Raw genomic sequence first — 26,043 nt, 5'->3', positions numbered from 1 at the left:
TGTTGGGTAGGGACCGTCTCTATAGGTTGCCAACTTGTTCTTCCCAAGTGCTTAGTACAGTGCTCTGCACACAGTAAGCGCTCAATAAATACGATTGAGTGAATGAATGAATATAATCTCAAAATGCCATGGCCGTTTGGAAAAATGTAATGCTAAATAGCTTCCCAGTTCATCTTTTTTTAACTTATTTCAATTTGCTGGTTTGGGATGGGTCATTGAAGTGGGTGTGCCTGGGGTCCTGATAGCCCTTTGTTTCAGAGAGCCCTAAGCAGGCAAGTGACCACTGAGATGAGGTGTGGGTGACACTGCTATCACTTGGACTAAGATTGATTTGCTTATTCGCTGGCTGCTTCATTCAATCGTATTTATTGAGCGCTTACTGTGTGCAGAGCACTGTACTAAGCGCTTGGGAAGTACACGTGGCTCAGTGGAAAGAGCACGGGCTTTGGAGTCAGACTTCATGGGTTCAAATCCCGGCTACGCCAACTGTCAGCTGTGTGACTTTGGGCAAGTCACTTAACTTCTCTGGGCCTCAGTTACCTCAACTGCAAAATGGGGATTAAAACTGTGAGTCCCCCGTGGGACAACCTGATCACCTTGTAACCTCCCCAGTGCTTAGAGCAGTGCTTTGCACATAGTAAGCGCTTAACAAATACCATCATTATTATTATATTACAAGTTGGCAGTATATAGAGATGGTCCCTACCCAACAGTGGGCTGGTTGTAAACAACAGTTGCTTCTGACTGTTAGGTTTCGTCAGTGCTTTTCTTTTACAGGATTATCCCCCACTCCCCCAGCCCCCAATCCTGCAGGGGTGGGACATTCAGGAAAGCCAAGGTGTGATCTGCTTATTTTATTGCAGAGCAAGACATTTATTTGGTGCCCACACAGCTTGTTAATTATGTTCTCGTGGTACAGCGAGCTTTAATAATATCATGCGATCTTTAAGATCAGCCAAGATTATAGCGTTCAGAAATTAAGATGCAGGATTCGAAATCGTAATGGAATCGTGTTTTTATTGATTATGTACGAGGTACTTAAGCAGGACCCTATATGTGGTTGGGGTACTCGGTATTGATAGTGATGTAAGTACCACATCCATTGGGAGACCTGGATTTATTTGCACCCACGCATGATTGAACCTAGTGGTCACCCACAAATCTGGCCTCTGAGCTTAAGAATACAGACCTCTCTAGGTAATTTATGCAACTTGTACTTAAAGGTATTTTCCATAAAAGACCTGCTTTTCAAGTGGAACGGTGCACAATTATGGAGGGAGAAGGAACCATTCACTCATTCGCATGACTTCGCAGTGCTGGGCTGCTACTGGAGATTGTGACATATAGCTGATGAACTGATGTCTAACATGGGTTCATCAGGAAATGTACTCAATTTCTACATTTATGGTCCATGAAAACTTGTCCGGATCGAGGTAGGGAAGTTTGCCTTTTGTGAGAGCGTATGAAAGAACCAGGGAAGCTTCATCTAGAGAATCAGGCAGTTTTAGGGTCAGACAGTTTCCCTATGGAATCGAATCCAGGATCATTAGGTTCACGAGAGCCCCACGGATTTGTTAGGGAGTTGACGTCTTCGCCCATAGTAACGTAGTGAGGCAAAGGGATCCAGAAAGCTTCTTTTGCATTCTTAATCATGGATTCGTTTATTTTCCTTCTTGAAATAAGGAATGTGGTATAGGGAGACACTCTTATCAAATGACTCCTTAAATGGATCATCAACCCCGGACTGTAAAGGTGGATATGTGTGAGTGTCTGCAGGCGTGCACATACATTATACCCTTTTATTCATCTCGAAGAGTTAGTGGGACAGAATCCACTATTGTTTGATAAATTATTCTTCCTTCTATAAAGATCTTAGAAAATGGGAGTTTGCCCAGGGAACAGTGGCAGCTTCTTGGCCTGGCTCACACTTCATGGAATCAATCCCCAATCAATTATCCGCAGCTTAATCAAGCCTTCTCATTTCCTGCCTTCCATTACTGGGCTCAATCAGGCCAACCCTTCTTTGTGGACTGTGATAAGCCATCAAGGCATGGTTCTGTTAGAAAAGTTCTTGTAGATAGAACTGCCCTTAGATAACACTGGAAGGCTGCAGTCTTTGTGTTGGTTCAGGTTAAGAGGGCAGAAACCAGGAGGTAAGGTTATCCATGATGAGTAGAAAGCTTGAGAAAGGTGAAATAGCACTATAGGGTATTCGTGTTGAATGCTCCAAGCCTATTTTCTGACCAGATGAGGATATTTGCTAGCCGCGATTTGGATTCAGATTTCTATGCCTGATGGAATTACTGAATTCAAAGAATGATTTACTCTCAACATTCATTCATTCATTCAATCGTATTTACTAAGCACTTACTGTGTGCAGAGCACTGTGCTAATTGCTCAGGAAGTACAAATCGGCAACATATACAGTCCCTACCCAACAATGGGCTCACAGTCTAGAAGGGGGAGACAGACAACAAAACAAGAAGACAGGTGTCAATACCATCAGAATAGAATTATAGCTATAGAGACATCATTAATAAAATAGAATAATAACTTTCAGAGAATAGGGGGGTGATGCCCTGAGGTCCCTCTAGCCCCAGACCCTTTTTCCTCTTCTCCTCCTCCCCGCATCACCCCCGACCGTACTCCCTGCCCCTCCCCACAGCACTTGTATATATTTGTATATATTTATTACTCTGTTAGAGAAGCAGCATGGCTCAGTGGAAAGAGCACGGGCTTTGGAGTCAGATGTCATGGGTTCAAATCCTAGGTACGCCACTTAGCTGTGTGACTTTGGGCAAATCACTTAACTTCTCTGGGCCTCAGTTACCTCATCTGTAAAATGGGGATTAAGACTGTGAGCCCCCCGTGGGACAACCTGATCATCTTGTAACCTCCCCAGTGCTTAGAACAGTGCTTGGCACATAGTAAGCACTTAACAAATACCAACATTATTATTATTATATAGCTATAATTCTTTTTCTTCTGATGGTATTGGCACCTGTTTACTTGTTTTGTTTTGTTGTCTGTCTCCCCCTTCTAGATTGTGAGCCCATTGTTGGGTCGGGACCGTCTCTATATGTTAACGATTTGTACTGCCCAAGCGCTTAGTACAGTGCTTTGCACACAGGAAGTGCTCAATAAATACGATTGAATGAATGAATGAATATGTACAAATACACCCAAGTGCTGTGGGGAGGGGAAGGGGGTAGGGCGGGGGGGGGGCAAAGGGGAGGGGAAGAGGAGAGAAAGGGGGTGCTCAGTCTGGGAAGGCCTACTGGAGGAGGTGAGCTCTCAGTAGGGCTTTGAAGGGAGGAAGAGAGCCAGCTTGGCGGATGTGTGCAGGGAGGGCATTCCAGGCCAGAGGTAGGATGTGGGCCAGGGTCGACGACGGGACGGGCGAGAACGAGGCCCAGTGAGGAGGTTAGTGGCAGAGGAGCAGAGTGTGCGGGCTGGGCTGTTGAAGGCGAGAAGGGAGGTGTGGTAGGAGGGGGCAAGGTGATGGAGAGCTTTGAAGCTGAGAGTGAGGAGCTTTTGCTTGATTCGAAAGTTAATAGGCAACCACTGGAGAATTTTGAGGAGGGGAGTGACATGACCAGAGTGTTTCTGTACAAAGATAATCCGGGCAGGAGAGTTAAGTATAAACTGAACTGTCTCGGGGAGGGACAGGAAGATGGGAGATCAGAAAGGAGGCTGAACCGGTAATCCAGTCAGGATAGGATGAGAGATTGAACCAGCAAGATTGTGGTTTGGATGGAGAGGAAAGGGTGGAATTTGGCGATGTTGTGGAATTGAGACTGGCAGGTTTTGGTGACGGATTGGACGTGTGGGGTGATTGAGAGAGCGGAGTCGAGGATGTCACCAGGGTTGTGGGCTTGTGAGACGAGAAGGATGGTCGTGCCATCCACAGTGATGGGGAAAGTCAGGGAGAGGACAGGGTTTGGGAGGGAAGATAAGGAGCTCAGTCTCGGACATGTTTGAGTGTTACATGGTGGGCAGACATCCAGATGGAGATGTCCTGAAGGCAGGAGGAGACACGAGCCTGGAGGGAGGGAGAGAGAACAGAGGTGGAGATGTAGATTTGGGTGTCATCAGCGTAGAGATGATAGTTGAAGCTGAAGGAGCGAATGAGTTCACCAAGGGAGTGAGCATAGATAGAGAACAGAAGGGGACCAAGAACTGACCCTTGAGGAACCCCTACAGTAAGGGGATGGGACGGGGAGGAGGAGCCCACGAAGGATACCGAGAATGAACGGCCAGAGGGATTAAGAGGAGAACCAAGAGAGGACGGAGTCTGTGAAGCCAACAAATACCTGTAGTGCACTTTTCAAAGTAGAACTTCTTATTTGGTTCTGAAGATGACTTTTATTTATTTCTATTTAAGTCTGTAAGCAGCTGTTCATTGTTTCCACAATTTAACAAGGAGATCAACAGTACAGAAAAATCTGTCACTGATGTTTGAGAGAAGAGATGGCTGGAGCCACGTATAACGGATACTTTGGGCTTCCTAAATGATGAAAAGTCAACTCGTTAATTCAGCCAGTATTTGAGCCCATGAATTGGGGAGCTTTGGGGGAAACAGAAAAGGGTTAGCACTCTGGTTTGGAGAAAGGAATACTGCCCCAAGGGAAAATCAGCAAGGTCAGTTGGAGTGTCAGGTCCTTTGCTTTGGAGGTGGATTTGTTTAGAATTTCCCAAAACATGAGAATCTGCTTTCTCTGAGACAGAGATTGCTTTTAGGATTTATTGGGCTTTAGTCCAGGAAGGAAGGGGAGGGGGAGAGTGGTTGATTAAAATAACATTGAACCTATCAAGCATCAAGCACGGGATTTGGCATTGAGGAAGGAGAAAGGGATTAACTGTATTTTTAAGGGCTTATTTTTATGTGTTGGATCCTATCGAAATGATATGGAGAGTTAATGCTCAGATCTTTTCGAAGCAATAGTCTCAAATGTTTCAAAGAAAAGGATTCTGACAAGATTGTGTTTTTTGTTTCTTCCTGTTTGCCTGCCTTCTATTTTTTGTTTTCTACCTTCCTGTTTTGCCACTTTGAAACTTCTGCTCGCTGAATTCAATATGCCCATCTGTCATCTCTAATGCAGAGTACATTGCATCCAGAGCTAGTTACAATTGAACACAGTATCTAACCGGGGCAAATTCCGAGAGAGGGAGAGACCGAAAGAGATGCTGCTGAAACCACTGTGAGGGAGGGGGCATGGGACATCTGTGAGCATTTGCACCGTTTTAATTGCAGCCCTCTGAGGTTACTGGTACCCTGTAAAATCCTTACCAGAGAGTAGAATATGAATGAGTAATAACTCGGTATTCCTCCTTGTAGATTTTCTTCATAAAGTACATACTTCCATCTGTAAAACAAATGGAACTCAATGTCACAGATTTATACAGCCCTAGTAGACTTTGGGGGATGCACCTCCTGGAAGAAGGAGGGAATTTTTTAGTAGACTAGTTTTAGTAATAAAAACGATCATCCTGATGCTAAAAAAAAAACTTTTGATGTATTATGGAATTCTTTTCTACCCTTGTTTGTTTTGCCACCCAGTGAAGTAATAAGAGATAACTCCCCCCAAAACAAATAAACTTGTTTCCTTGGAAAGTGCAATAAAGCCATCATCATTTCCAGTGAGTTTGTTTTGAAAGGACCCACCTAAATATATTTAAAAATATTGCTGTAATCAAGACTCTTGGCTTGGCATCCTCAAAATAGCTATTTACTTCCCAGTTTAGGGACACCACAAAACTCTGATTTCGGGCAAGTCGCTTCTGTGATTCAGTTTTCCTCATCTGTAAAATCAATCAGTGGTATTTTCTGAAAACTTACTAAGTGCATGTTCCCTGCCCTACAAAAGCTTACAGCCTGGAGGGGGAGAGAGGCATTAAATTGTGGGCATGTACTTAAGTGGTTGGGGTGAATATCGAGTGCCTAAAGATTGCACATCCAAGTGCAGAGACAGCAGTTGGGGAATTGAGGGCTTAGTCAGGGACGGCCTCCTCTGGGAGGAAAGGTGAGAAGCCAGTGACCTAGTGGAAAGAACTTGGGTCTGGGAATCAGAGGCCCTGGATTCAAATCCTGGCTCTGCCACTTATCTACTGTGTGACCTTGGGCAAGTCACTTAACTTCTCTGTGCCTTAGTTACCTCTTCTGTAAAATAAGACATGGACCGTGTCTGCCCCACGTAGGACATGGACTTGGCCAACCTGATTATCTTGTATCTACCCCAGAGCTTACTACAGACCCTAAAACATAGGACATTCTTAACAGATACTATTCAAAAAATAAGGCTTTGAAGGTGGGGAGAGTGGTAGTCTGTCAAATAAGAAGTGGGAGGGAGTTCCAGGCCAGAGGGAGGATGTGGGCAAGGGATTGATGGTGAGGTAGATGAGATTGAGGTACAGTGAGTACGTTGGTGTTGGAGGAGCTAAATGTACGGGCTGGTTTGTAGCCGGAAATCAGTAAGTTAAAATAGAAGGGGGCGAGTTGCTGGAGTGTTTTAAAGCCATTGGTAAGGAGCTTTGGTTTACTGCTTGGGTAGATGGACAACCATTGAATGTTGTGGGCAGGGAATGCCACCATTTATTGTTGTATTGTAGTACTTTCCCAAGTGCTTAGTACAGTGCTCTGCACACAGTAAGTGCTCAGTAAATATGATTGATTGAATGAATGAATAGAGGTTTTTGAGGAATAGGGAGACATAAACTGAATTTCTATTAGAACAACGATCCAGGCAGCAGAATGAAATAAGGGCTGGAGTAGGGGCAGACAGGAGGCAGGGAGTTCAGTGAGGAAGCTGATGCAGTAGTAAAGGCAGGGTATGATAAGAGTTGGCATCAGCATAGCAGCAATTTCCATGAAGAGGAAAGGGAGGGTTTTAGCCATGTTGTGGAGATAGAACTGACAGGATTTGGTGACAGGTTGAATATTTGTGTTGAATGAGAGAGATGTGTCGAGATTCATGCCAAGATTATGGGCTTGTGTGACAGGGATGATAGTGGTGTTCACAGTAATGGGGAAGACAGGGTTTGGGTGGGAAGTGGAGTTCTGTTTCGGTAACGTTAGGTTTAAGATGTTGGCAGGATATCCAAGTAGACATGTCTTGAAGGCAGGAAGAAATGCGAGACTGCCGAGGAGAGAGGTCAGGGCTGGAGAGGTAATGTGGGAATCATCTGCTAGAGATGATAGTTGAAGCCATGGAAGTGAATGTGTTCTCTAAGAGATTGGGTGAAGATGGAGAATGAAAGGTGACTGAGAACTGAGCTTGGAAGGACTCCCATATTTAGAGGGGGGAAGGCAGAGGAGGATCCTGTGAAAGAGACTGAGACTGAGCAACCAGAGAGTAAAAGGAGTGTCAGTGAAGCCAAGGTTGGATAATATTTCCAGGGGAAGGGGTTGGCCTACAGTGTCCAAGGCAGCTGAGAGGATGAGGAGGAGGGGGACTAGGATGGTCTGGAGCCCGTTGGATTTGGGGAAGGAAGTCACCTGAGAGAGGGCAGTTTCCATGGAGTGAAGGGGGTGGTAACTGGATTACAGGAGGTTAAGGGGAGAATTGGAGGAGAGAAAGTGGAGGCAGTGGGTGTAGACAACTGGGTTTTAAATACCGATCTCTCTCCCCATTAGATTGTGAGCCCCATGTGAGGTAGGAACTCTGTCTATTCTAATTGTATTTTGTCTAGTCCAGTGCTCAGTCCAGTGCTCAGTAAGTGCTTTAACAAATACCACAATCATAAATATTATCATTACTGTAAGGAGCACTTCAGGGCTGCCTCAGATTGTAGGGAAGCAGCATGGCTCAGTGGGAAGAGCATGGGATTTGGAGTCAGAGGTCATGGGTTCAAATCCCAGCTCTGCCAATTGTCAGCTGTGTGACTTTGGGCAAGTCACTTAACTTCTCTGGGCCTCAGTTCCCTCATCTGTAAAATGAGGATTAAGACTGTGAGCCCCACGTGGGACAACCTGATCACCTTGTAACCTCCCCAGCGCTTAGAATAGTGCTTTGCACATAGTAAGCGCTGAATAAATGCCATTATTATTATCATTATTATTACCAGAGTGTGGTTTCATTGGCCCTCACATAGATGGGGATGGGGGCCCTCCTCTTTCACGTCCCCTGCAGAGAACAGGAGTTGCCGCAGATCTAAGAATACAGTTGGGCCGGATGGCATGTCCTGGAGAACAAAACCCACCCCGGTTCTGTTGACTCCTCTTTTTCCCCGCCCTTGGCCAGCCTGGCCCGCACCACCTTCGCTCATCCCTGCCATCTCAGTGTGTGTCCACATCCCCTTTAGCTGGCACTATTAGAATATCTCTCCCATCCCAGCCCCAAAGACCCCCTGGCACCCCCTCTGACTTCCCTTTTCCACACATCACCTTCCTGCATGTGTTCGAGGCCTAGTTCTGACAAGATGGCCCACCCGGTCTTCCGGTGGCTCAGCCGTGGCTGAGCGTGGGGATGTATGGGTCCGGTACTGGCTGATTCCTGGTGGGAGTGTTTGGAAGTCACTTTCACCCTCTTGACTTTTCATTTCCCATGGTAAGACTGGCAGTTGGAAAAAAACCTCACAGGATCCTCATGAGAATCCATGGGTTCATCCACGTAAGGTACTTCGTGTTGTTTGAACAAATGGGGTCACCTATCTGATGATGATAATAATTATGGTATTTGTTAAGTACTTACTATGTGGCAGGCATTGTACTAAGTGCTGGGTTGGGGACAAGAAAGGTGGGTCGGACACAGTTCCCTCCCCACGTGGAGCTCACAGTTTCAAACTCCATTTTACAGATGAAGCCAAGTGACTTGCCTAAGGTCACACAGCATACAGGTGGCGGAGTCAGGATTAGGACCCATGACCTTCCGACTCCCAAGCCCATACTCTATCCATTATGCCGTGATGCTTCTCCATGGATGAAAGGAATGACATCAGACACTCTGGGGTCACTATCAGAAATGAATAACATTTTCACTCTAGGAGTAGTACGGAGGCATGGGAAGCCAAAATGGGAGGAGTCAAGGAAAGGGTGAGTTAGTGGAAACTGGCTCTAGTGTGTGTGGTGAGGTGAAGTTGGATCACCTTGGGAGGGAGGGCAGGGTAGATCTGGGAGAAACAAAGGCAGAGTCAGATGAAGTTTGAAACTCCTGAAGTAAGATGGAGGTGGAACTTAAGGGGACGATGCCAGATAGCTGGAGGGGAGCAGGATGTTTTGCCCCTCTCCTTCCCCTTCGGTTGCTCTGAGTTCAGATGGAAACATGGTTTAGGTTGACAGACATTGGCTTGAGGTTATTACTTCAGTCATCATTTTCTTCGTTCTCTCTGATTACAACTCCATGATGGTCTCTGCGAAGGAATAGAGAGACAATCAGTCTAGAAGCTTCACAGTAGCAAAGAAAAGAACTGTGGAAGAACAATATCGAAATAGATGTGTTTGCAGAGAGATAAGACCCACAAAATAGCCTGTTTTGAATGTTCAGAATGATTTTCCAGGTTAAGCTTCTAAATTAATTGGACAAAAAGCAGCACTCTCTGTAATAAGCTATCCTAAAGAGGAGCTGCGATTTGGAAAATACTTCTGATATCAGTGAAGCACAGATTGCAGCAAATTAGTATGTCAGCACATTTTTAGTTGCATCATCTGTCTAGGGATTTATGTGTAGCTGGTTATTTGCACATCTTCATTGTAAACACTTAGAAATATCCCCCCGACATCTGACATACAGACATCACGTATCCCGTCATGTAGAAATGGAGTCTGATGCAATTCACTGACAACAGAAAGTCACTATTTTGGTTTGAAGGGCAATCATCCATTTTGCAAATGCTTGATTCAGAGCAGTGCTTTGCACATAGTAAGCGCTTAATAAATGCCGTTAATATTATTATTATTATTATTATTATTCTAGTTACATCAAATGGTGGTACATTACTCTAGTTCTTCCAGATAATTCATTCACAGAGCCAATCTGCAGTCTGGGTGGTTTCAGTGAAGTAATAGAAGTTGTAATACTGTGTTTTGAAATCATCCTGAATGCAGTACAGTGTACCAAGTGCTTACGAGAGGTCCACAAGACACGTTCCCTTCCCAGAAAGTGTGCTTATACTCTAAAACGGGAGACATAAAAATGTATTTAAACATTGGAATCAGAATGAATAAATCTACTATTCAAACAACATACCCATGTACAACAGCTCTAGAGTAGGGGTGGTACAACTTAATAGCATTGATGTAGTGCCTTCTGTGAGCAGAGTACTGTACTAAGTGGTTGTTAGAGTTGAGAATTAATCAGGGAAGGTTAGTTTTAAGAGGTGAGATTTTCGGAGGCCACTGGAGGTCAGAAAGGCTGAGGGTGGCAGATTTCAGGAAAAAAGGAGTGAGAGGCCAGGTGGATAGTGTGAATAAAGGATCAAGGATGGGCTGATCAGGAGCAGGATATAGGGACCAGGTGGGCTTGGATGGCACAAAGAGTGTCAATTGGGAAGTATTCATTCACTCGTATTTATTGAGCACTTACTATGTGCAGAGCCCTGCACTAAGCACTCAGGAGAGTACAACACAATAAGCAGACACATTCCCTGCCCAAAACGAGCTTACGATAAAGAAGGAGAGACAGGCATTAATATAAATACATTACAGATGTATACATAAGTGCTGTGGGGCTGGGGTGGGGGATGAATAAAGGGAGCAAGTCAGGGAGATGCAGAAGGGAGTGGGAGAAGAGGAAAGGGGGGCTTAGGGAAGGCCTCTTGGAGGACTTGTGACTTCATTAAGGCTTTGAAGGGGGAGAGACTGATTGTCGGATTTGAGGAGGGAAGTCAGTAGCAGGTCGTGGACTAGGGGTTGGCGCTGAGATAGGATTGAGGAGTAATGAGAAGGTGAGGAGAGTCCATATGTAAGAGTGAGAGAACCGGTGGATAGCCAATGATAAGGAGTTTTTGTTTGATGTATAAGGAGATGGACAAACCATTGGAGGGTTCTGAGCTGAGTGACATTTCAGGAAGGTGGGAAGGGCAGCGGGCTGGAGTAGGACTGAAACGGGGAGAAGGTGGAAACAGGGAGACCAGTGAAGAAGATCATCTCTGTGGAGATATCTCTCTGAAACCTCCAAATTTTGAACTACTGTGATACGTTTAGACTGTGAGCCCACTGTTGGGTCGGGACTGTCTCTATATGTTGCCAACTTGTACTTCCCAAGCGCTTAGTACAGTGCTCTGCACACAGTAAGCGCTCAATAAATACGATTGATGATACTTCAAGATTCTGGAATGGGATTCCATTGTCCATTTCATTTGCATTTGAAAATGGGTATCACTACACCATTGGCTTAAATAGGTGTTTGCAGGCCCTGGAAGAACCCCACCTGTCATCATCATTATCACTGTAATAATAATAATGATAATAATAATAATAATAATAATAATAATAATAATAATAATAATAATAGCATTTCATTAAGCGCTTACTATGTACAAAGCACTGTTCTAAGAGCTGGGGAGATACAAGGTGATCAGGTTGTCTCACGTGGGGCTCACAGTCTTAGTCCCCATTTTACGGATGAGGGAACAGAGGCGCAGAGAAGTTAAGTGACTTTCCCAGAGTCACACAGCTGACAATTGGCAGAGCTGGGATTTGAACCCATGACCCACCGACTCCAAAGCCCATGCTCTTTCCACTGAGCTACACTGCATCTCTGCTTCCCTGTAGTAGTCGTTAGGCATTTAATGTGTGCCATAAGTACTGTACTAAGCTCTGGGGTAGGTACAGCATAGGCAGATTGGGCACAGTCCCTGTTCCACAAGGGGGTGGCTGTCCAAGTTTTTCCAAAGCCGTCACTTCCAGGGCCTCATACTAGCCCTCCCAGGCTAACACTTGCCCTCGCATTTTCATGAAGAAGTTCTTGTGCACTGTTAGAATCTTGAATTTGAAAACTAGGTTTGAAATTTGATTCTCTGGAACGCGGCTGTACCAGAAGTGGCTAAAATGCTTGTTAAATGGAGCTTTTCCCTGGTAGGTTAAATTTGTTCCTGGGTGATTTTTGAGAAGCGTTGCTGAAAGGGAAAGAGGTTATCAAAGTTTTCCCGTTTTTCTGAGTTCTTTCATTCAAGGGAAATCTCACCCTAAGAGCAGTTAAAACTGCCCTGTGGTCAGACCTCTTGGAGCATATAATTAAAGCTCCAGAATGCATAGTTAGCTGTTTTTCAGTCAACTCCATCCCCAGTTATGGAAACACTGTGGTTTTTAAAAATGCATGAAAAGTACACAGTTGCTCAAAAAGGGATGTTCTTAAACCAGATTGCATGCATGTGTTAGCCATTTAAAAGAACCACGCCCACTTCCCAAATTTCTGGAAAAACTTGGTTAGCTGTTAAGCTACTTCAGCTTATAAAGTAAAGGTTTTCAAACTTGCCCAGTTGGCACTGAATCTGTGCTCTGCCATCATATGAAATTTGAGTTCTCTGTTAGCTTTATGGGGCAATCTCACCCCCTCACACACACTTTTTTATGATATTTGGTAAGCGCTTACTGATGTGCCAAGCACTGGGGTAGATAGAAGGAAATCATGTTGGACACAGTCCCTGCCCCTAGTAGAAAGGACTAGGATTTAATCTCTATTTTACCAATGAGAAGATTGAGGCACAGAGTTGCCCTCCCAAGGTCATGTAGCAGGCAAGTGGTGGAGCCAAGATTAGCACCCAGGCCCGTGCTCTTTTCTACTAGGCAACACTGCTTCTCATCTCACCTGTGTTCCTCGAGTTTCTCCAGCTGCTGTTTCTACTTCGTGAAGCTGCTCCTTCCACAGCCAAGTTGAATGTGCGATGATGGTAGGAGTCTGCCATGTGATGGGCCCATCCCACGAGCCAAGGATTCTGGCTAAAGTTCAGGTGGTTGGAGCTCTACGACTGTGTGTCAGTGGTCAGGCTTCTCATGCTTCTGTCTTGTCAAAAGTAACCTGAATGCTGGGATTCAGGCATTCATGAGGTGCTTCGGATGCTTCTTACCTTCTTTAGCGTGCAAACATAATTTCCTCTTGAAGTCAGTGAAATTAAAATGGGGCCTGTAATCAACTCTTACAGTATGGAATGAAAAGAGAAAATACACACCCACTCCATACACCCACACAGTCACACATATGCACATGTGCATGCACACTCTCTCACTCACACACCACACACCCCCCACACACCCTGCAGTGAGCCCTGTGATTCTGTTGGTCTTTGTGGTTGCTATTTTGGGTTGAGAATCTATTCCAGAGGGAGAGCCCTGGGCTGTGCTTCCTGGTAGCAACTGATCTGTTTCTGTGTGATTATTGTAATGGCCGAGTTGTGTGGCAGGGATGTGGTGAGGGCAGTCAGTTTAATTTCACAGGATAAAAGCACCAGAAGGAATCTTGCATGGAGCAGTATGCCACCAGAACTTGGTGAACTGGTTAAAAATTACCTACCTCGATTTTCACTGGTTCCTTGAACAGCACTAGTAAACCCCAGCATCTTGCTGCTCATCATTTCTAGGTCCCTGTCTCCTCCCCCATGCAGACTGCACAGATTCAAACTTGTCTGGATTTGGGGAGGTGGGGTAAGGGTGCCACAAGAAAACTTCATTTTTTTTTTTTTTTGTGGGAGTGGTTGAGGCAAAAGTTCAAATTCAGTGTTACATCAACCCTATCCACTGAACCTTAAGCTCTGAGCATTTGTTTCTAATGTAAATAAAGGAGCAGTCTCCCTTGGGTCCATTCATTCATTCATTCAATCGTATTGAGCGCTTTCTGTGTGCAGAGCACTGTACTAAGCGCTTGGGAAGTACAAGTCGGCAACACAGAGACGGTCTCCCTATCCAACAACAGGCTCACAGTCTAGAAGGGGGAGACAGACAACAAAACAAAACACATAGGTGTCAAAATTGTCAGAACAAACAGAATTAAAGCTATATGCACATCATTAACAAAATTAATAGAATAATATGTACAAGTAAAATAAATAGAGGAATAAATCTGTACAAATATATACAAGTGCTGTGGGGAGGGGAAGGAGGTAGGGTGGGGGGGATGGGGAGGAGGAGAGGAAAAGGGGGGCTCAGTCTGGGAAGGCCTCCCAGAGGAGGTGAGCTCTCAGTAGGGCTTTGAAGGGAGGAAGAGAGCTAGCTTGGCAGATGTGTGGAGGGAGGGCATTCCAGGCCAGGGGGAGGACGTGGGCCGGGGGTCGAAGATGGAACAGGCGAGAACGTGGTACAGTGAGGAAGTTAGCGGCAGAGGAGCGGAGGGTGCGGGCTGGGTTGTAGAAGGAGAGAAGGGAGGTGAGGTAGGAGGGGGCGAGGTGATGGACAGCCTTCTGTGGCTTACATCCATTGGTTCCCTTTTCTTCTCTCTATGTTTGTGTATCGTCTCTGTCTTCTCTTCCTCTGTTTTTCTACTCTCTCTGCATCTCCCTTCTTTCCCTCTCTTTCCTTCCCTTCCTTCCCCCTTCCAAGATTTTGGCTTGCTGAAGAAATAAAGCATTGTCTCTCCTCACCTTGAGGTCAATATTTAGGATTCTACCCCAGGGTTCCCTACTCTGAGCAGCTCCCTCCTTGGAGGAGCCTTTCCTCTCACGCTTAAGAGGATGGGAGGTAGAGGTTGTTGAAGGAAGGCAGCCAAGAGAATAAGCCAGTTTTATTTAGGAAAGCGTGTGCTGGCCCTAGGATCTGGTGACTCTCCTCTCTCTCGCCGCCCCCCCCCCCCCCCCCAACTCCATTTACTTGTAAAATGGAGAATGTAAATTGAGAAGTAGCGTGGTTTAGTGGAAAGAGGTTGGGCTTGGCAGTCAGAGGTCATGGGTTCTAATTCTGACTCTGCCACCTGTCAGCTGTGTGACATCGGGCAAGTCACTTCTCTGTGCCTGTTACCTCATCTGTAGAATGGGGATTAAGACTGTGAGACCCACGTGGGACAGCCTGATTACCTTTTATCTTCACCAGTGCTTACAACAGTGCTTGGCACATAGTAAGCGCTTAACTAATACCATCATTATTATTATTATGGAGGTAGCCATACCTTGATTCTACATTTTCTCAGAATACAGTCACAGAAACTGCCTCGGAAATGAAAGGGATCACTCCTTTTACCCTTTTTCTGTTCCTCCCTCCCCTGTCTTCCCATCCTTTATCTTCTGTTTGGTGATGGTGGACTGTTAGAAATTAGAAAACGGCATAGGACAGATTCCCAGGGAACAATCAGAGGGGGAAGAGGGTCTCAACAGGGTGCCGGTCAATTAAAATAAAGGCTGCTTTTGGGGCATTCCAGTATGTCGAACATGTGGAATAATCAACAGGGCCTGGCAGCCTGGATTCTGTAGCCAGGGCCTGAAATTGCACCACTAAAGACCACAGGGCAGCCCAGGGAAGGGAAACCAGACTCAGATTTGCAGTTAGTCTCTTTCACATTAAAACACTATCGGACTGCCATGGCTTTATTTCAAGGTGGAGAGTTAGCTGGGGTCCATGGGGGAGGAGGGGGAAAGTCACCATATTTCCTTAAAATCAGAGATAGCAGGAGGCTTTGTGTGCCTTTCCATCTCCCCTTCATTCCATCCCTCGGTTTGTTTGGATTACAAGCCTGTTATCTTCAACTGCTCTTATGTTATTTTTGTAAGTCTCTAATGAAGCTCCAGTCCCTTTATAAGGCACAGGCGTATTTCTCTCTCTCTCTCTCTCTCTCTCTCTCTCTCTCTCTCTTTTTCTGTTTTTTTGGAGGGGACTGTTGTGGGGAAGGGACAGACTTTATTTTTGAGGCTCCTTATTAGGCCTTACAGCATTTTCTATTTGGAAATCAGCATTCCAAAGCCTTTTTCTGACACAATGCTGCCACTGGCTGGTAGTTTTGAGATACTGCCTGTAGTTTTAATCGGATTTAAAAAAAAAACCTTCCTAAATTTGCATGTTTTTGACCAGGAATCATCACGATAACAGGCCATGAAGGATTGGAGGAGGGGTTAAGGATAACCTTACTAATACATTTGGTCATTTGGAATCAAATATTGGATAGAGAATCAGAAAAGGATTGAACCGCTTTCGTGATTCCAAAACCAAATCCAAACTGGATCTTGCACTTGCTTCACGCTAAAAGAATTTTAATTTCCCATTAACCCTCCCTTTGTTTTTTTTTTTTTTTTAAGTGTCTTGGAGTAGTGGAAAGAATCAGCTATTCAGTATTCAGTGTATCAGAGTCCAGTTAAGGAACAGATTCTAGGCTTTTGAAAGCAGCTCTTCATCTAGGAATTGCTTTGTGGGTTTTTTTGGGGTTTCTGTTTACATTTGATGCCGAGCAGAAAAGTGTAATGTGTGATTTGGATTCCTGGTTGCTGCCCTCATTTTAGAAGTGCTCTGAAAGAGCTGCCCAAAGCAGTTCCAGTTCCAGGGACTGAGATGTCTTGTGGCTCTTTGGGGAGAGCTTGTTTCTAAGAATTCCTGTCTCTCTTCCCTCTGAAAGAGACTGTTCTTGCTGGTTAAGAATAGTACACAGGGGTCTTTGTGGAAAGAGAAAATGTACAAACTCCCCCTCCGTGAGGCTGTCCTGATAGAATTCAGTTTCTTGGAGTGCATTCCAGGAGGAACTCCCGTTGTCCCTTTTGTTTGTGTTTGCCCTAATTCAGATAGGAAGGTCGCTTGGCAGAAGCCGGAGCAGCTGGCACATAGATGGCACTCTGGACCTCATGCCACCTCTTTTGGCCCTTTAGCCAATATTGTTGAACAGGAAAATATCATTTCTGCTCTGGGGCCATATGTTTCTAATTGTTTTAACCCATATTTCAGAATTTTAGTTTAGCTCTCTGTTAAGCTAAGCCATTGTCCATTTCTTTGAGGGAAGCTACCTGCATCCTATGTAGACTGGGAGCCTGTGAGAGGCAGGGACTGTATCCAAGCTGATTTAGCTACTCCATCACTTGGCACACAGGACGAGCATAACAAATTCCGGAATTATTATTATTACTACTATTATTTTTATGCATATCAATCAATCATGTTTGAGTGCTTACTGTGAGCAGAGCACTCTACTAAGCTCTTGGGAGACTACAGTGAAGCAGAGTTGGTAGACAGGTTCCCTGCCCAAAATGAGCTTACGGTCTAGCGGGGAGGAGAGACAGTAATAGAAATAAACTACAGATCTGTACAGTGCTGTGGGGCTGAGGGTAGGGTGATTGAAAAGAAGCAGATCCAAGTGCAAGGGCGATTCGGAAGGGAGTGGGAGAAGAGGAAATGAAGGTTTGGTCGGGTAAGGCCTCTTGGAGTAGATGTGCCTTCAATAAGGTCTTGAAAGTGGGGAGAATGATCTTCTGTCGGATATAAAGAGTTAGGGCGTTCCAGACCAGAGGCAGGATGTGGGTGAGAGGTGGGTGGTGAGATAGATGAGATCGAGGTACGGTGAGCAGGTTGCCGTTAGAGGAGCGAAAGTGTGTGGGCTGGGTTGTAGTAGGAAAGGAGTGAGGTAAGGTAGGAAGGGCCAAAATGATTGAGTGCTTTAAAGCCGATGGTAAGGAGTTTCTGGTGGAAGTGGATGAAGAGCCACTGGAGGTTCTTGAGGACTGGGGCAACATGGACTGAACACTTTTGTAAAAAAAAGCCATCCGGACAGCAGAGCGAAGTGTGGACTGGAGTAGGGAGACTAACCAGGAGGCCGATGCAGTAATCAAGGCGGGTTAGGAAAGTATAGGATAGCAAAAGAAAGGGTGAAGCTCCTTCACTGGGACAGTTTGGTCGCCCACCACGTTTTAGGATTTATGCAAATCACTGGCTACTTCATTTGGGGAGTGGGTCATAGGGTGTGCTGTTGGAGGTGAATGTCGACGAGTTGGATAGATGGAGAATTTAGTCAGGGCGGGGAAATCTTCGGGGAAAGGTCTCAAACCAGTTCAACCCCAGCTGCTAAATCTCTTTAGACAGGACCTCTGAGAGGAAAATTCCATTTTCGGGGTCTGGAGAGGCTCAGACAGGAATGCTAGCAGATTCTCACTGTATAGTGGCATTTGTGAATCTGGAAGTAAACTTGGTGCTCTGCAGAACTGAATTGTAATATCACCCAGGGATGAATGATTTTTGCATCCCAAACTGATATACCACAGATCCAAAATGTAAACCAAGTTGAGAAAAACCACCTTTTTTTCATCGACAGACTCCTGGGTTTTATCAACTTGCATTCTAGCAGTAACTGCTACTGGGCCCATTACACATTTTGGTGACCTTTAAAAATGTGCATATCAGGGAAACTAAGCTATCTGTTTTTTGGTTGGGGGAGAAAAAACATTTTCTAAGGTCCCTTAGTGAGGCTATGGGATGAGAACTTTGATTTATTGAACTGCCCTTCCCGAGTCCAGCACTTTGTCCTTTAATATTGTTTTGAGGACCTAAGCTTGGATAAGGCCTTTGAGTTGCCTTGTGGTCATCATTCTTGCTTTTCAGTAATGTTTAAAATTTTCTTCTTTCAGAGCAAACGGGACCATCTCCTCATGAACGTGAAATGGTACTACCGTCAGTCTGAAGTTCCTGATTCCGTCTATCAGCATTTAGTTCAAGACCGACACAATGAGAACGGTGAGTGCTCCTTCTCCTAGGTTGGGGCTGAACAGGCTCACTCAATAGGAAAGTGAGGGGAAGGAGGGCAACAGGGGAAAACATTATCGACGTTTTTGTCTGTTGGTACTGAAAAGGTGTCAGATCATGTGGTTTGCGTTGGCAGTGAATTTTAGCCATGATGTAAGACATTATCCTTCTCTGATTTATCTGCTCTTGTGTTGTTTAGCTAAAATGTGTTTCTTTTATTTGAAACATCCCTTATTTATTTTAGGGACACGGAAAGCTCATTTTTCTAAATCACCGTGAAACAACAACTTCCTGGACATGGTGTCTCTAGATAGTTGGATTCCCCAGTTGAGTTTGTCCATTATCGCTTCCCTTTTGTGGGTCATCCTTAATCCTTCTGTTCGGAAAAATCTCGATGGAAAGAGCAATGGCTTCATTTGTGTTCCATTTTTCCTGGCCTAATGGATAAAACCTGGCCTTGAGAGCCAGAGGACCTGTGTTCCAGTCCTGGCTTTGTCACTTGCCTCCCATGTGACCTTGAGCAAGTCATTTACCTTCTCTGTGCCTCAATTTCCTCAGTTATAGAATGGGGAAGCACTCAATACCTGTTCTCCTTCCTATTTGTCTGTGAACCCCATTTGGGATAGGAACTGTGCCCTACCTGATTAGTGTGTACCTACCTCAAGGCTTAGAACATTGCATAGTAAGGACTTAACAAATACCATTCTCCCCCTGCCCTTGCCCACCCCAAAGTATAAAAAAAAAGGAGTTTTCGGTTTCCAGCTATGACCACCCAAGGACATAGTTTATCATTTCTGCCTTTCTAACTTAAGAAAACTGTAAAGCCCATCTCCTTCTTTGGAAGGATGAACTTTAACCTTCAAAACAAACACCCTTTGAAAACCAAGGAATTTGCTTTCAGAAGTTTAGAGTGAATATATTCCGTGGAAGAAAATGTTTGATACCCAGAGACGATAAAGGTGTTTGATTTTGTTTTTACAGGGTTTGGGGGGGAGGGTGGAGTAGTTTCTGATTTCTCCTTTTGCTTTTGAAAAATCTACCCAGGCCTAATGGTATTTCATGCTCCAGAGCCCAACTGCAGTTCATGACCCTGAAAAATGGGCACTTTGCCCAAAGCAGGCTCTCCCTCCAGCGTAAGACTTTGTTATGTAACATCACTCAGGCAGGGGAAATTCATTTCATGTGCTCATGTAAAGACTAAGTTTTCCTCTGAGTCACCACATCAGTAGTCAAACTGATGGTTTTAAGGTACAGTGGCATCTCTTGTCTCAGAAGTGTTTTTTTCCCCCTTTCTTTGAACTACAGAGCCCATTATACAGGGAACTGGGCGTCTCCTGTGTTAAAGGCTCATACCCTTTGAAATTCAGCCTTTAGGGAAAAATGCAAGATTGTTCTTTGGGGGTTTCGCTCCAATCATTCCTTTCTTAAGAGTTTATTCAACATGGCAACCAAAGTAACTAGGTAGTTGCAGCTTGAATGCAAAAATGGTCTTGTGTGATCCACTTCTCTGTGATCCAGTAGTTTAGGATCCATTGTTTGCTTTTAACAGTTGCTAGGCGTTTACGGACTGTGGACCACACTTGGTCGGGAAGCTTGGTTCAGTAGGAAATCTGTTGGAATCCAGAATCTTGGGGAGCCGCAGAGCCTGAGGGAGAGGGGACGAGAAAGGTCTCATGGGAGGGAGTGTTCTGCACACTGTAAGTGCTCAATAAGTACCACTGATTAATTGATTGGAGACTTGGAGGAGATGGTCCAAGTGAGGGTCTGGAGATGTTGGCAGTAGAGAAGGAAAAGAGAAAAATCTCAAAGCCAACACAGTGAGATCCGCAAAACTTACTGCCAGTGTGGTGGTGGTGATGGGTCCAGCTTTTTTAAAAATCAGGAGACGGGACCCTAAGCCAAAAAAGAGGAATGCCACCATAAGTTGCAAACCTTAATCTGTTGGTTAGGTGGCCTGCTGTACTTCTTAATTGTGATCTTAAAAGTTAATGTTCCATGCAACAAGCCTTTGAGATCTGGAGATTGTACTCTATTTTGAGGGTTGGTTTATTGTTACTGTGTTGACTGTTGGGGTCCTAAGGTAGCATGGTCTGGAAATGGAGGGCTTGTGGATTGGAAACCTTCAGGTGATTGGTTCAGCGGAGGTGTGTATGGTGGGAGTCCCTACCTAATGCTGTTGTTTTTGACAGATTCTGGACGAGAACTTGTCATTACGGACCCAGTGATCAAGAATCGGGAGCTCTTCATTTCTGATTATGTTGACACTTACCATGCTGCTGCCCTTAGGTAAGTGGCAGAGTTTGTCTACATTTTCTTGTAGAGGAGAAAAGTCTCAGCAGGAAGAAATTGATCCCAGGCATGTTTGGAGACACACACACACACACACACACACACACACACACACACACACACACACACACACACACACACACACACACTCTCTCTCTCTCTCTCTCTCTCTCTCTCTCTCTCTCTCTCCATCTCGATCTATATATTTCTATATATATGCATATATATATATATATACATGTCCCTGATCTGACAGCCTTAAAGAATTTTTCAATTCAGGAAGAGTTGTTGTTCCCAAAGTATAACTTAAATCTCTCTCAGTTAATATCTGCTGCTCTAGATTTCTTTCTTACACTACCAACCCCCCCCCCCAACTTTATTTTTTTAGAGAAGTGATCTTCCCCTTTTCCATGTGGTATCTGTCCCCTACTGACACTCAGTCCCTTGTAAAGTGTGACCCCAATACATGGTATTGAATACTTTTTCTGGGAAGTAAAAGCCATTGTTGCAGCCAATTCTAGGGCTTTATTAAAGTGCGCTGAATGGAGTAGTAGTTGAGAAGGGCCTTGCCACAAGGTCTTTTAGGTCCCCTGCCCCTCAACAGGCAGATGCAGTCTCTTAGGTTCCCTGCCCCTCAACAGGGAGATGCCCTTTTATTCTTAGTAGGTCTTGCATTTAAATGCCCACATTTGGTCACCTGGGGTATGGGAAAGGAAGACAATTAAATTTTACCCCATTGAAGCACCGAAGAGTTATTTTTGTTGGCGTTGGCCTGCTTTTTTTAGGTTACCAGCATCAGCATGGATATTGTCAAAAATGTGAATGGAATAATCTCCCTGATAATAATGCTCAGATGGTGTTTCTTTAAAACCATCTGGAGACATTTTTCTTTGTTCAAAGCCACATCACTGGAGCCACTTATTTCAAGGCGAATTAGCAGCAAGTTCCACTGTAGGGGGAGAGTGGGGTTAGAGGTTGGAGAGTCTTTGATTTGACTTATTACAAGGCTTTAGATAAACTTAGAAAATTCCAGTGGTGTGCTCTAATCTTCCACCAAAACTCCAGAGTGCATTTTATGTCTCCATGAAGGTAGCTTTCAAATATTAAACTGGCTTGCTGAGCGAGTAGAGTGAGCTAATGGGAGGCTGGCTGGATTGATGGAACCAGACTTTCAAATTAAATTGTCAGCTTAGAAGACAAGAAACTGAAACATATGTGCGGATTGTGCCTGGGAATATTTCTTAGGCTATTTTGCCTCCCTGACTCCTCCTCGTCTGCTCCCCTTTCATTAATATAACCTCCAGGCAAAGATGAAATGTAGTCATTCATTCAATCGTATTTGTTAAGTGCTTACTTTGTGCAGAGCCCGATACTAAGTGCTTGGGAAGGTACAGTAAACAGTGACATTCCCTGCCCACAGCAAGCTCACAGTCTAGATGTGGGGAGGCAGACAGCAGTACAAATAAATAAAATTACAGACATATGCATAAGTGCTGTGGGGCTCTTATATATATATAATCCACATAAGTGCTGTGGGGCTTGGTGGGGGAGTGGGCATGTCGGGGTGATGCAGAAAGGAGTGGGAGCTTCATTCATTCAATCGTATTTATTGAGCGCTTACTGTACTAAGTGCTTGGGAAGTACAGGTTGGCAGCATATAGAGACGGTCCCTACCCAACAGTGGGCTCACAGTCTAGAAGGGGATCTGATTAATCAAATCCTGCTAGATCTGATTAATCAAAGAGTCCTAGGGTTAAGAGAGCCTTAATAATAAAAATAATGATAGTAATTAATTTTTAAGTGTTTACTATGTGCCAAGCACTGTACTAAGCTCCGGGGTTGATACAGGATCATCAGATCCCCACATGGGGCTCATGGTCTAAGAAGGAGGGAGAACAAGTATTGAATCCCTATTTTGCAGATGAGAGAACTGAGGCCCAGAGAAGCTGTGACTTCTCCAAGGTCACACACTGAGTACATGGCAGGACCCAGGCTCTTTCCACTAGGCCACGATTCTTCCCTGTCAGAGTTAAAGTAGACATTGGGCTTGTATCGGCCAATGGATTATAGTTTAAAGACTCATCTCCCATTCAAAGCCATGGCCGGAGGGCCAGTTATCGTTGTGTTCAAATGACCTCTGAAGGTGCTTTTGACCTTCAGTAGAAGCTCGATCTTTCCAAGTTGGTTTCCAGGGAAATCTGTTCATTCATTAGGGGATGACAAAGAGCAGGACTAAGTTATTTGCAGTATTTGCAACATTTAGTTTCCACTCCCACTAGCCTGTAAGAATTGGAACTTGTGAATGCTTCATGGCCACCAAGATGACAAGATCAGATTGAGGAAGCTTTTCTGTGCTTGAGGGGGAGATAGTAATATAAATAAAAAGACAAATTGCGGCTATATAGGTAAGTGGTGTGGGGCTGAAGGTGGAGCAATTAAAAGATGTAAATCAAAATGCAAGAGGTTTATAGAAGGGAGTGGAGTAGAGAAAGTGAGCGTTTAGTTGGGGAATGCCTCTTGGAGGAGATGTAATTTTAATATTGCTTAGAAGGTGGGGAGAGCAATGGTCTGTCGGATATGAAGCCGGGAGGGAGTTCCTGGCCAGAGTCAGGATGCGGTCAAGGGATTGGTGGCAAAATATAAGAGATTGAGGTGCAGTGGGTTGGTGTTGGAAGAATGAGGTGAATGTGGTGGGTTGTGGTAGGAAATCAGCGAGGTGAGATAGGAAGGGGCAAGGTGATTAAATACTGTAAATCCAATTTTGAGGAAATGAAAGGATCGTTCACAAAGCTGGATCGAAGGGATAACAAACGTCAGTCATTCTATTTCTGCCACTTCCCCCTTTTCACCTGTTCCTCTCTGGAGGAAGGGCGGCTATTTGTCTGGCTTGCCCCAGGCAGTCAGGTTTTCATCTTGCTTATATCCTGTCTTGTTTTACAGCTAACATACCTTCGGCACCCAGCATCTCTCTGCTGGAGTTCCTGTGCTGAACTAAATCAATCAGTGGTATTTATTGAGCACTTACCATGTGCAGAACACTACTAAGAGCTTGGGCAAGTACAGTACAAGAGAGTTGCCAAAGACGATCCCAGTGCACAAGGAACTTACTGACTGCGAAGCCGGGCAGGCATTAAAATATAAAGTACAGATGGATATTAATAAAGTGCTTAGTGCAGTGCTCTGCACACAGTAAGTGCTCAATAAATATGATTGAATGAATGAATGAATGAATAAAGGTGTTCGGGGCAGAATGAATATCAAAGTGCTTACAGAGAACAGACCCAATTGTATAGGCAATGGAGGGCTTAGGCAGGGAAGTGAGGACTTTGTTGGGGGAAGGCCTGTTGGAGATGTGATTTTTTTTTTTCTTTGTTGTGATACCTGTTAAGCACTTACTGTGTATCAGACATCGTCTAAGCACTGAGGTAGGTACAGGTTAGTAATACCTGCCGTAGTCCCTCTCCCACATGGATCTCACAGTCAAAGAAGGAGGGAGAACAGGCATTGGATCCTCATTTTGCAGCTGAGGAAACTGAGGCACAGAGAAGTTAAGTGACTTTCCTAAGGACACACAGCAGACATCTAGAACCCAGGTCCGCGCCCCTAGGCCCTTACTCTTTCCTTTGGGCCACACTGTTCCTCCATGTGGTGTTAGTAGGTCTTTAAAAACGGCGAGGGAGATGCTCTGTTGGTTATGAAATAGGAGGGAGTGCCAGGCCAGAGGGAGGATGTGGAAAAGGGAAGATGGTGAGAAAGGTGAGATCGAGGGACACTGAGCAGATTGGTGTTGTGAGTGGTTGTGTGTAGTGGATATCAGCGGAAAGTTGGGTTGTTCCCTTCCCCACAGCACCTGTATATATGTATATATGTTTGTACATATTTATTACTCTATTTATTTATTTATTTATTTTACTTGTACATATCTATTCTATTTTGTTAGTATGTTTGGTTTTGTTCTCTGTCTCCCCCTTTTAGACTGTGAGCTCACTGTTGGGTAGGGACTGTCTCTATATGTTGCCAATTTGTACTTCCCAAGCGCTTAGTACAGTGCTCTGCACACGGTAAGCGCTCAATAAATACGATTGATGATGATAATAGGGAGATCAGCCAAAGAATATAGGAGGAGGGAGCTGATAGAGCGCTTTAAAGTCAGTGGTAAGGAGTTTCTGTTTACCTGGAGGAGAATGCTATGGTTCTGGGTTGGTTCTGCCGAGTGAGGTGGGCTTTCACCAAATGGCAGCCTTAGGACATTATCATTCCACACTACGTGCCGGTATAATGTGCCTTCTAGACTGCAAGCTCATTATGGGCTAGGAGCATGTCTCCCAACTCTGTTGTACTCTCCCAAATGCTTAGTCCAGTGCTCTGCACACAGTAAACGCTCAATAAATACACTTAATTGATTGTGATACTGTATGTGCCTAGATTTTTCAGTTGCTATCACTAACTACCTTCTTTGAGGGAGATGGAAGGCATATGTACCTAGCCTTTCTCTCAGCGCAAAAAACAAAACTGGCACCTTTGGGAAGATTTCACAGAAAATTTTCAGTGATTTTTTTTCCAGTTTCCACCTCAACTCTTTCTACAGGTCGAGGACAGTTTCTCTACAGACAAAACCATTATTGTGATTATCATCATCATATTTGTTAAGCACCTACTGTGTGTCAAGCACGGTTCTAAGCGCTGGGGTAGATACAAGTTAATCAGGTTGGATGCAGTCCCTGTCCCACATGTTCCCTAAGTTGGAGGGAAGAGAGATAGATTTAACCCCCGTTTTACAGTTGAGGAAGCCGAGGCACAGAGAAGTTAAGTGACTTGCCCAAGGTTACCCAGCAAGAAGCTGACAGAGCCAGAATTAAGAATTAAGAGTCAGAGAGTCCTCTCTCAGGCTTGGGCTTTTACTACTAGGCCATGCTGCTTCACAGAAGTCAGCGTACTACTGCTCCAAAGAGAGGAAGGAAGGAAGGTAAGGAAAGATGAACTTGGAGACCCATAAAAGGAGATGAAATGCCAAGGAAGTGAAGAGCTGGAAGAAAATAAGGCCAAGTGTTCAGCACCATTCTCTTCAAGGCTTTTAGGACTTTGTGAATATTATTGGTTTTCTACTCATTGAGGGGAAGTGGTCAGCACCGATTCCTCTAATTCACATTACAGATGACAAGTTGGTTGTTAGCAGTACT

The 26,043-nt window shown here is 44.7% G+C and overlaps 1 protein-coding gene across 5 annotated transcripts in view; it reads left to right on the top strand.

The window, feature by feature from the left end:
- The window catches only part of RERE (arginine-glutamic acid dipeptide repeats), a 562,577-nt gene that overhangs the window by 280,946 nt on the left and 255,588 nt on the right, over nt 1–26,043 (top strand). For all 5 annotated transcript variants that reach the window (XM_038746111.1, XM_038746110.1, XM_038746108.1 and 2 more), the window contains 2 exons: nt 18,460–18,565; nt 20,764–20,860. In XM_038746111.1, the coding sequence (XP_038602039.1) occupies nt 18,460–18,565; nt 20,764–20,860 (203 nt within the window). The remainder of the gene's footprint in view (nt 1–18,459; nt 18,566–20,763; nt 20,861–26,043) is intronic.

The sequence above is a fragment of the Tachyglossus aculeatus genome, chromosome 5, assembly GCF_015852505.1.
Source record: "Tachyglossus aculeatus isolate mTacAcu1 chromosome 5, mTacAcu1.pri, whole genome shotgun sequence".
Taxonomy (NCBI): Eukaryota; Metazoa; Chordata; class Mammalia; order Monotremata; family Tachyglossidae; genus Tachyglossus; species Tachyglossus aculeatus.
The sequence above is the reverse complement of the archived record's forward strand: the minus strand, read 5'-3'. Positions and strand labels throughout refer to the sequence as shown.